The sequence below is a fragment of the Protobothrops mucrosquamatus genome, unplaced genomic scaffold (assembly GCF_001527695.2).
Source record: "Protobothrops mucrosquamatus isolate PMUCROS unplaced genomic scaffold, P.Mucros_1.0 scaffold3124, whole genome shotgun sequence".
Taxonomy (NCBI): Eukaryota; Metazoa; Chordata; class Lepidosauria; order Squamata; family Viperidae; genus Protobothrops; species Protobothrops mucrosquamatus.
This window is the reverse complement of record NW_015389127.1, coordinates 53,890-65,993: the sequence shown is the minus strand read 5'-3', so window position 1 is coordinate 65,993 and position 12,104 is coordinate 53,890. Positions and strand designations below refer to the sequence as shown.

At 41.9% G+C, this 12,104-nt stretch overlaps 1 protein-coding gene across 1 annotated transcript in view; it reads left to right on the top strand.

The window, feature by feature from the left end:
* Positions 1-12,104, top strand: part of NID2 (nidogen 2) — a gene marked incomplete at its 3' end in the record, with an annotated part of 70,208 nt that overhangs the window by 4,601 nt on the left and 53,503 nt on the right. The window contains exon 3 of the mRNA XM_015826419.1: positions 10,570-10,796. Within this exon, the coding sequence (XP_015681905.1) occupies positions 10,570-10,796 (227 nt within the window). The remainder of the gene's footprint in view (positions 1-10,569; positions 10,797-12,104) is intronic.

Below are 12,104 nucleotides of genomic sequence, written 5' to 3'. Positions count from 1 at the left end.
TTTTGTTGCTGCTTTAAATATTTTTAGTTGGGGATGGTGGGTGGATTGCTCCAAACAATTCAATTGTATGTCAGCAGGGAATTGCCCATTTCATATTTTCCATAGCACATGGAAAAGAAACACTAATAACATTCCTATAATGGGATGGGTATGCATTTTGTTGTATTTTGTTTTCAACATGGACTCACCCACATTAAAAAAAGAGAAAGAAAATAAAATGTGGAGAAACATACCAGCTTGTTATCTGGAAAAGGTCCAGGTTTTTTTTAAAAAAGATCTATACTGAGCTTGGTCTAGCCTGCCAGCCTTAGTGCCTTGTGAGATTTCTGAAGAATCATACACCAGCTTTAGTTTTGATTAGCTCCCATAGATAGTAGGTATACACAATTCTTATGAACCTGCCTTACAGTTCCTCAAGCCATTTCCCTCTGTAGCTTAAGACTAGTTCTCATTCCTCTATCTCAAGTGGATTGGGAAACGAGCATGGTACCTAGAAAACATATCCAAAGAAAAGAAATAAAAAGACAACAAGTCTTGTAGATTATACATTTAGGTCAACATCTCCCTGGGGAACTTAAGAAAGTCCAGGAGTGGGGACTTGGATGTAAACTTTTCCCTCCTTTGCAGAAGCCCCGTCTCTTACTTGTGAACACACTTATGTCTTTCCAGAGGTTGTTGAAATACAGCTACCACCATTAGCCCTTAACCATTATGGCTAGGGCTGTTGAGCATTGCAGTTCAGCATCCTCTATGAGGCTGTAGGTTGCGCAATCAGGTTCATCATAACCGCAAGAGAAGGAGGGGAATAATGGCTTTATTGCCTCCTCTTTCATGGAAATGGGCAGGTCATGCAGAGTGCAATGCTGTGAAGCCTAGAGTGGTTTAGGAGGAAGACTGGATAAGTGATACTGTAAGCAGGATTAGACCCACAGGCAGAATCTTCTCTGTTCCTGACCTAACTTGAAATGGCTAGGACTGAACCTTGGACCTTCTACATTCAAATTCATAGTCTTTGCTCTCATCTACTGCTGTGGATTATCTCTGAACTTTATGTCTTTTCAGTTTTTGAGTTTGAACATGGGATATTCTGTGCCCCCATTCCAGTTTCCAGAGAACTGACTGTACTGGAAGGAGATTTTGAATTAATCCCACTATGAGCTGCTTCACACTTTATTTGGAGGCCCCAAACTGCTTTGGCTAAGATCTGTTACAGCAATTTCACAAAGGGTGAAAAGGGGAGAATGTGTGTCTCCAAAAACATGGTGGATGCATGCCAGGGATGCACAACTGATGTTGGCTTTTATGCATAAATGTTCGGAAATGCCTGAAAACAAGCTTAGTGTTTCATGGCTTGAGAAGAAGGTGATGGTGAGACTGATTCAGAAGCCCATCCATCTGTACCTGTGAGTATAGGATTCTCTAGTGACTCCCTGTCCAGAAAAATGAACTCTGTGCCTATTTAGGATCCTCTTCATTTTTGTTTTTCATTTCTATATTCTAGTTTTAAATTTGGTGTTGAAAAGAGATGCCCTGGTAGAGATTCAAGACCCAGAAACCCTGATTCCATTTAAATGTTTGTGTAGTTGCTGTAGAAGCTTCAAGTTTGTATTGTCAGAGAGCGTTTGAAGTGGCTCTGAGACAGATCCTGAATACAGAAGAAGCTTTGCTTGCTGACATCTTTCTGAACCTATTTCATCCCTCTAGGTCTAAAGAAGAGAACCCATATTCTGGGCCCTCTTCCTAGACTTAGAGGTGAAACTGGTGTTAAGCAACTGCACTGTCTTCTGTCTATTCCTTCTTTAACCTTGGCAGTCATCGGTTCTTTCTTTCTTTCTTTCTTTCTTTATTATTTATTATTTAAATTTATATACCGCCCTATCTCCCTTACGGGACTCAGGGCGGTAAACAGGCAATAATAAAAATCACAATAAATATTGAATAAAAAGCCTGCTCTAAAATACCCCATATAAAACCCCTAGCAAAGCCCAATCAAAACTACGCCAGGCCGGCCGCATGGAATAGATGGGTTTTCAAGGCTCGGCGGAAGAGGCGCAGGTCCGTAGTTGTACGTAGGTCGGGGGGGTAGGTCATTCCAGAGGGCAGGAGCTGCCATAGAGAAGGCTCTCCCCCTGGGGGTCGCCAGCCGGCATTGACTGGCCGATGGCACCCTAAGGAGGCCCTCTCTGTGGGAGTGGACTGGTCGAAGGGAGATATTTGGTAGGAGGCGGTCTTGCAAATACACTAGCAGAAAGAAAGCTTGGACTTTGGCTAGTAGAGAAAGAATTCTGAGTGGGTAAATAAAAATGTTAGATCAGGATGCAGCTGGAGTGCAAAACACAATCTCCGTATTTGAGGTCTTTAAAGGGGGACTGGAAATAAAATTGATCTTATATTCATTCATTCATTCATTCATTCATTCAATTTCTATAGCTGCCCAACTCAACCAAGTGACTCTGGAGAATGTACAATTATAGGATTGTAAAACTGAAAAACAATTTTTAAAAATTAAGGCAATAAAAAAATTCTCAAGATAAATAAGTACAAATGGTAGACAAGATGATGTAATGTCATTCTATGAGTCTGTGGTGCAATCACATCCGGCATAAAGTGCTGAGTTTTGACCACTGCAGTCCAAACAGAAAAGACGTAATTAAAGGGCAAAAAGTGATCCAGGGAATGAATGTCAATCCATGAGGAAAGAGTTTGGGATTTCTGAGTTTTTAAAATGATGGGAAAACAGCTGGGGGTTGTATTCAATGGATCTCGGAGGAGCGAAGGCAGAGAGATGACCCTAAGTGAATTGCCTTCTCTCTCTCTGTGTGGAATTGCTTTCCCTTTTAAGGCTCTTTCAAATGGGAGGCTGTAAATAGGAAAGCAGGTTTTCAATATTCTGTTTGGCACATTTTATATCTGCTTTGATGTTTTTTATGTTTCCTATCTCCAATTGGCAGGAAAGTGAAATTTTGCAGTGCAATGGACAAAAGGTTTAAGGTTGCATGTGACCCTGGTAATATAGCCCAATGTTTCCCAACCTTGGTCATTTGAAGACGTGTGGACTTCAACTCCCAGAATTCCCCAGCCAGCAAAGCTGGCTGGGGAATTCTGGGAGTTGAAGTCCACACGTCTTCAAATGACCAAGGTTGGGAAACACTGCTGTAGCCTGTCTCTCTGATTTGGAAGAAGGAGAATTAACAATGATGCATGATAAGCATCTAAATGTAGGCTTATGAAAAATGAAAGAGATGCTTATTTTTGATCCAATCTCAGGTTATCCCGCAGAGCTGAATGGTGGAAGACGGACAGAAATACTTGTTAAAGAAGTCATTTTGCTGCATCTCAGTGAAATTTTCCAGTGTGTCATTGTTTTAAAAGAAGGTTAGACACATTCCTGGAGGTTATCACTAGCTACTGATCACAGTGGTTACATTTTAACTTCAGAGTTAAGGTCCTGCTGGTGGGTTCTCCTGAATCTGGTTGGTATTAGCAGGAATGCAATAAGGAAAAAGGAAATTGTTTGGTCTGACCAATGTGAGGCTCTTTGTATGTTGAACGAAGGGGAGGAATTACCAGAAGACACATTTGCAACAGAAGGTGCAGGAGGAGAAACTAGAGATATAATGTTTTATATCTAACTAGAGATATCATGTTTTCTAGCAGGGTATGGTGGTGAATTTTGCTCCCCATTTCCCCCCCCCCCATAAACACAGTGTTGTTCCTCCAGAAGGAGTGGTAGAATGTGCCCCTTTTGTGTCACCTTTGACAGGGGTTCCCTTCTCAAAAGTCCATTGAAAGTGGCTTTGTAAATAAGCATCAAACTGACCTTTCCTGTTGCCCTTTGACCCTTAAGCCCCTGGATCCTTTTATCTGTCAATTTTCCCCTTTAAAGCTCTCAGCAAGCTATTGGTTGACCCTTGTTTGTTCTTTCACCCTCCACTTGTTTGCTGAGGGCACGATCCACCAGGGGAAGTTCTGTACACCCGAGCTACAGAAGAGCAGCTTCTGGCAGGATTCCTACGTGCTTTTCATTCTTGGCAAAAGAGATTTCTGCAGAGCTTCTCCAGCAGATCAGGCTCTGAATCGTGTCCTGCTTGGTTTTAGTGCTTTTGTGCCAAATTCTCTTCCTTCCCCTCCCTGCCTTATTTGCCCAGGTTTCTAACTCCCTGCTGTTTTTCCTTCCCAGATCTCTCCCTCCCAAACTCACCCAAATTAGCCCTATTTACAACAGCTCAGCAGTTCTGTAGGTCTGCCTATGTGCCATTTGACAACAATCCCTCCTTTATAACTCTGACAGGAATGACGAGGGCTTGCCATCTGAAAATGCTCAGAATCTGTGAAATGAGAGCCCCTCCCTGGATACTGCTGAGAGCAAATGGCTGTAGCCCACAAACCTCTTTCCATGACTTACAATATCCCGTTCCTATTAGGAAAAAAAAGACAGCATTAAAAGAACTCTAGCCTATGCTTTTTTGAAAGAAGCCAACCCTCAGTGGTTGTGTACGTGCTTTGCATGGAGAAAATGCTGGGTTTGAGCCTCACAAATGCCAAGAGCTGTACTGTAGAAGACTTTTCCTTAAGAGTTTATAAGTTGCTTGGGTAGCTACATCATAGTCCTGTTCTGGGAGAATGAAAGGAGATGGAGACTTTAGGTGAGCTTAACTTTCTTTCCATGGAAAATAGTTTTGACTTAGAATGATAGGAACCATGATCAGAAGCTGAGCTGGCCCAAGATAGTATTTGGCCCATGAAAAGTATCAAATGATTTGCCTAGTTCAGGGGTCTTCAAACTTGGCCCTTTTATGACTTGTGGACTTCAACTCCCAGAATTCTTCAGCCAGCGTGCCTGGTTGAGGAATTCTGGGAGTTGAAGTCCACAAGTCATAAAAGGGCCAAACTTGAAGAGCCCTGGCCTAGTTCGTCTTGGTTCTCTGCCCAAAAGCCAGTTTAGCCTTGGGGTTTGGGGTTGAGATGAAATAGGGCTAAACTTTGCTTTAACTCTTAAAGAGGACACTGCACTGTAGTTGAGGTGGCAAGATAAGGTGCAGAGTAGACTAGCCATATGGCACATATACAGCTGTATTCAGTATCTCTGCCTATTTCCTTCCACTCCATTCTCCTCCCAGCAGATGACAGGAGAGACATCTGTTTCCCTTGGCAGCCATGTCTCCAGGAAAATGCATCAGGCACTAAAGAGTCTTAATCTGAGATGATTCTTTCATTGTTTCCACTGCTAGTACTGAAGTATGCAGCACATTTTGTCACATGGTTCAGGAATTTGTTGGACAATGAGAAGTACTTCCTAGGATGCTATTAGCATGACCTTTAGATGATCTGGAGCAAACTTGGCAACTTTAAGATGTGTAGACTTCCATTCTTGCCTACAAGATGGGAATAATCTTATTGCTGGTGTCCTTTGGGCTATATATAAGAGAGGCATTGCCTTCAGTGACAAACAGTATTGTGAAATGTGAATATGAATTTTGGGGGTCTCAGGCATGGTAATTTGCAAAGAAATGGTAATAATTTTTTAGACAGTGTTTCCTTTCCTGAATCCAGTGCCTTTTATTTGTTGGGACAAAATCTGGAGGTCATCTGGTTGAGAAGAGTGATCTAGGGATTAGAAGATTTCCTTGAATGCAAAGGTTTTGAGCTTTAATATTGGACAAACTCAATTCTGCCATTAGAAGTATAGAGCAAATGGTTCTCAATACTACGAATGTCAGTATTTGCTGACAATCTCTATATCACCATCATCATCACCATCATTGCTGGTGGCAAGGCTTGGAAAGATTCTCAGATATTGTTTTGGAGGTTAGATGAATCAAATGGCTTTCTCTGGTTACTTAGAATCATAGAATCATAGGCCTGGAGGGGACCTTGGATGTCTTCTAGTCCAAACCCCTGCTTAAGGCAGGAGAATTTATATCATCTCAGACAGATAGTTGTCCAATATTTTCTTGAAAGCCTCCAGCAATGGAGGGAGGCAAGCCATTCAACTGATTAATTGTTCTCAAGGTTAGGAAATTGCTTCTTAATTCCAGGTTGGATCTCTCTTTAACAAGCTTCCACCCATTGCTTCTTGTCATACTCTCATGTGCTTTGGGGAATAGGTTGACCCCTTCTTCTTTGTGACAGATCTTCAGGTACTGGAAGATAGCTATCATGTCCTGTTTGTTAGAATAGACATACCTAGTTCCCTTAACTGTTGATTGTACGATTTACCCTCCAGGCCTCTTATCTTTGTTGCTCTTTGTACTCTAGTTTCTAGAGTCTCAGCAACTTTTTTGTATCATGGTGACCAGAAATGGACACAGTATTCCACATGTGGCCTCATTAGTGTAGTATAAAGTGGTACTATCGCTTCTCCTGATGTTGATGCTGTCCCTCTGTTGATATAGCCTAGGACTGCATTGGTCTTTTTGGCAGCCACAACATACTGCTGGCTCATACCTAAATGGTTGTCCACTAGGACATCTAGATCCCTCTCACAGTTACTACTTCTGAGCCAGGTACCGCCTACTCTATACCAGTGCAGTTGGTCTTTCCTGCCTAAGTGCAGGGCCTTACTTTTCTCACCACTGAACTTGTTGCCTAGGTCCTAATGCTCAAGTTTGTCAAGATTCTTCTGAATCTTGATTCTATCTTCAAAAGTGTTAGCAATTCCCTCCAGCTTTTCCTGGATAGTGATGTCAAGCTGATTGTTCTGTTGTTTCCTGGATAGATTGTTGTGCCTTAAAATTATGACTACTTGAGGCAAGAGAAAAATAGCCGTTACGGACAATGAAATACTAAAAATGATTTATATGACTGAGGTTGCTATGGAGTTCAGCATCTGTTCCTCCATGAACAGAAAGTTTTTTTCCTGAATTAATGCTAGACTTCCAGTTCTTAATTTGGGCTGTGTTCATCCCTTGGATTCATGTCCCCGGATATGTCAAGAGATACTATCTTTTTATTTATTTACTTAGCACTTATAAAGCAATGTTCTGAGAAGGGAACAAAAAAGATCTTGGCCAGAAGCTTCCTAATTTCATTAGGGATGTCCAGCTTTGCTATTCTTGGGGGCCATCCAGGTCTCCAGATGTATATTTTTACATGCAGTCTGACTGTTGCTTGCATTGTGTCAGGGATGTTAGAAGGTCTGCAATCCCAAGGGATGCTGAATTACAGTGCCCAGATTCCTCACCAACTCACCATGCTGTTAGGAGGTGTCAGGAGTTATGTAGTTATTCTGTAACATATAAGATACTATTGGATAAAGGTCTTTCTAGCTGTTCAAATAAGATGTAGCAGTCAATGGATACATATGTTGAAAAATTTCACCTGTTCTGTGGTTCCTTATAACAGGGCTTTTCAACCAGTGATACGGGTACCACCTGTGGTACATTGGCACCTGGCAGGTGGTACGCGACCATCCTAGAAAAGTGGTAGCGGGGGAGGGGAATGAGCTGAACCGGTGGCAGCACCGCACAAGCCTGAGCGAGAGATGGCTGAAGCTGCAGGGCTGTCAGGGCTCAGCGGAAGTGCCAGGATCAATGCCGCTTTCCGGCTGATTGGCGCTTCTTCGGGGCTGTCAGGGCTCAGTGGAAGTGCCAGAATCAGCGCCAGGCTCCAGCTGGAGCTCGGCGCTGATCCTGGTGCTTCTGCTGAGCCCTGAAGAAGCACCAATAAGCTGGAAAGCAGCACTGATCCTGCCGCTTCTGCTGATCCCAGAAGAAGCGCTGATCAGCTGGAATGTTGCAGCATCTCCAGGGTCTTGTGATTTACATTCAGATGCTTGGCAACTGATTCATATTTATGATGGTCACAGTGTCCCAGGGTCATGTGAAGTGACAAAAACCTGCTGCAACCACCCAGCAGATGGGGGGAATAAAAACCAAACACCCCCCACCCCACCCACGCTGCCAATCCTCAACAGAAATGCTCACAACAATGGAAAACCTTGGACAGGAGGAAGAGCTCCGCCACGTGCTGTCTTGCTCGGCTGTGGCTTGGGGGGCACTTTTTTCAGTGCCATTGTAACTTCAAACAGTCATTAAGCGAACTGTTGTAAGTCGAGGACTACCTGTACTTTATCACTTTTTTCCTTTTTGGGAGGGTCATCAAGTTTTTGACACCTTGCTAGGCGACTGGTGGTACTCGGATGTTGCCATATCCTAAAAGTGGTACAATGGGTGAAAAGGTTGAAAAGCCCTGCCTTATAAACCTGTTCACATGTTATAGTATTGTTTTGTTCTTATTTATCGTTCCTCTTTATTTACGAATGACATGGCTCAACGGTGAGGCCCATCGTTACACATGCAAAGCCTGAGATTTAGCCTCTCCTCATTTAATCACAGAGTCGGTGTCCACCTGAGCATTTGGTCTGGGACTTTTGTGCTGCAGACATGGGTCAAGTCTTCTCCCTTTTTTGGTTATCAAATATTGTAGCTTTCACTTCTGTTTTTGGCCTGGATGGGAACTCTTCCTGAAATCGAAATCTCTTTTCTGGTTCCCATGTGGATGATTATGAAAAAGAGGAAAATATTTTTCCCTTGTAGCTGGGAAAAAAAGACGTTTACTAAAGGCCAGGAAGATAAAACAGGAGGATAGAAAGATAAATGATGCCGGCCAAGCAGTTTTATAAGGGCTTGAGATCTGGGGGAAAATAGTGGAAGGGAAATCTCCTTCATGATTAATTACAGAGATCTTACTTCTTAAGTAGATTTTCTTAAAAATAAATGATTATATATACAGCATTTATAGTATCCTCTTAATCTGGTTGTTAAGTATGCAAGCTGAAAACACTTGAAACTATAGTCCCCCTGCATCTGGAGGACATCTTAGTTTAATGAATTGTGCCAACCTAGAAAATTGAACTAATTAATAAGTGCAGGAGGGACTTCAGTAGCTCATAGAAGAGTGGGTCAAGCTATTTTCCAAGGCGCCTGAAGGCAGGACAAGAAGCAACGGGGGGGTGGGGGACTAAACAAGGAGAGAAGCAACCTAGAGCTAAGGAGAAACTTCCTGACAGTTAGAACAATTAACCAGTGGAACAACCTGCCTCCAGAAGCGGTGAATGCTCCAACACTGGAAATTTTTAAGAAGAGACTGGACAGCCATTTGTCCGAAATGGTATAGGGTTTCCTGCCTGAGTAGGGGGTTGGACTAGATGACCTACAAGGTCCCTTCCAACTTTACTACTACTACTACTACTACTACTACTACTACTACTACTACTACTACTACTATTATTATTATTATTATTATTATTATTATTATTATTATTATTATTATTATTATTATTATTTTAGTTTTCCCTGGGACAAACAGAATGCAAGGAAAAAAAACCCGTAATACAGAATTGCAGATAAAAAAGAGGGAACGGACTAATTTCTTAATTAAAATGGGGGCAGAGAGCAGAGTTATTAAAATATTTTGAAGAACTAGAGTTCAAAGAACTGAATGAACTTTCCTCCACATAAATCTTTATAATGGCCCTGTGAAGTGAGTTAGTATAATTGCCCTTGTATTGCAGATGCAAAATATGCAGGATTCTAGGAGTAAGATCATGGAGTGAGTTGATGAGAAAAGGAAGATCTGAATTCGATGTTTGCTTGCAACCACAAAACTACATCTCGCTCCCTTAATTATGTTTGTCCTCTTTTTTTTTTTTTTTTATATAAATTTTTATTATTTTCATCATAAGAAAAAAAGCACATCACAGATACATCACAATGTAAAAACCCCTACCCCCCACCCCCCACCCCCGGACTTCCCAAACCTAATCCCAGGATACTATTCAACTACAAGTAAACTACTATTAATATCCCTAACTCCACAAAATATTATTCTACATGAGTAGGTGAAATATATAAAAGAAGAAAACAAATTATCTAGAAACCTAAGTTATATTCCACCATTCTATGCTTATTTTGAATATAGACAATCCATCTTCTCCATATAGATAAAAATTGTTCATTTGAGTGATCCTTCAAATAAGCCGAAATTTTNTATTTTGAATATAGACAATCCATCTTCTCCATATTGATAAAAATTGTTCATTTGAGTGATCCTTCAAATAAGCCGAAATTTTAGCCATTTCAGCAAGATGCGAAACCTTCAATCTCCAGTCCTCCATTGTAGGTAAAATTTTACTCTTCCAATTTTGAGCTATCAGCAGACGGGCAGCAGTTACACAATACAACATCAAGATGGACCATTTCTGGCTTTTTTTGCCTTCATCAGTTAGCCTTTATGGGATTTGAACCTGGGCAGTTATACATACTAGTCAGTGATTTAGTCACTGAGCCACAGGTTCTATTATGTTTGTCCTCTTGTCTGTGGAGATGCTCAGTCATCCAGGTCATGGTTGTTTGAAAGGTGCTTTTTCAAAAGGTCTGAACTGAAGAAGTTTCTTGGATGAGAAGTGAAACATCGTCAAGGAAAAACAAAGTCCAGTTGCTTTTTGAAAAAGCACCTTTGGGGCATGTTGTCCTCCTGGACTAACCCAGGTTTAATTTATCCATGGTGCTGCCTTAGGGATGTCAGAATTTGATCCCCTTCTCTCTCTCTTTTTTTTATGCTTTGCAGCGTAACACCTTCCAGGCTGTCTTAGCCTACAGTGATGCAGACGCCTATGCCCTTTTCCTCTATCCTGAAGATGGGCTCCAGTTCTTTGGAACACGTCCCAAGGAATCTTATAATGTCCACTTGGAGCTCCCAGCTCGAGTTGGCTTCAGCAGAGGGGATTACCAACGGAAGGAAGGACCTTACCTCAGCATCACCAGCAGTGAACAATCTATCAAAAACCTCTATCAGTAAGTACCTGCTGTGAGGCTTTCCATTTATGTATTGTCGGTGTCAGTCCTGCAAAGTAGACCAGATTAGGGCTCCACCTAAGATTAGATTAGATTTTTACAGGGGTCCTCAACCTTGGCAACTTTAAGACTTGTGGACTGGCTGAGGAATTCTGGGAGTTGAAGTCCACAAGTCTTAAAGTTGCCAAGGTTGAGGACCCCTGGATTAGAACCTTTGTTGAGATAGGCTTTAGTAAAAGAATCTTGCAAGTCTACCTACGTCTTTCTTTCCCTCCCCCCCTTATACCCTAAGAAGCCAGGAGAAAGTCCATCTCTTTCTCATATTCTCTCTTCACCTTCCACTTAACTTGTGCTTCTTCTGCACCTGCTGTTCTTCTAACAGCTTCTGGTTGCCTTCTCTGAGATCATCTCCGTGGCTTCTTATATCAGGCATATACTGATATCATTAAAGATTTGGACAGTGAAAGGAAACAAGATTGGAGAGAAAACTGTTAGCTCAATATTGATCTGAAAGGTTTCGGGGAAAATGGAGGAAACCTCTGTTCTTTGGCTGAAATCCAGGATTAGATTGTGGTATGTAAAAAGGCCTCTGCCTCCTACAGTGAAAGTAAATGAGTTGGCTCCTTGCACAGTGTTCCTGATGGCTGAAGCTAGGTGAGAAGAGAGCAATCTGTAATGATTTGAATCCCACTTTGGGATTGCTTTTAATGATAAAGTGGGCTGTAGATTTCACGAACAGATAAATAAAACAGGAAGCCTGGATGTCCAGCTGCACTTTGCTTCCTTTTATTGACTTTTATTCAATCTTTAGGAGGTGGAGGACTAGTGGTGTCTACATGGCGTTGCGTGAGTGTGTGCGCGTGAAAACAAGATGGCAGTCACAGCAGCGTGATCAGACCTTGCCTCTTTTATTCATGCATTGATGTTGTATGCACATATAAGAAGGTGTGTTGTGCTGCTACAATGGTCTTTTTTTGACCCCTGCCAATTACTCTCATTTCTATCAGTGTGAGAAATACATCTGGTGACTATTACAACAGGCTAGCATTTTTTCTGGTACTTTTCTTTTCTTTTGCCACCATTAGTATTTTTTTAGATGGGAAGCATTCAGTTCTCCAGTACGGGAGATGGAGAATTCACATGTGGGTTTTCATTGGATGCCTGCTCTTGAGACCAAGTAGTCAAACTTGACACGCCCCCTCTTGCTGATCCAGTCTTTAACTTGGTCTCAGCTCTTGACGACGTGTCTAGGTTGGCTCTCAGTTAATTGCAGGTTAGAACCTATTGTGAATTCTCCCTTTCCCAATC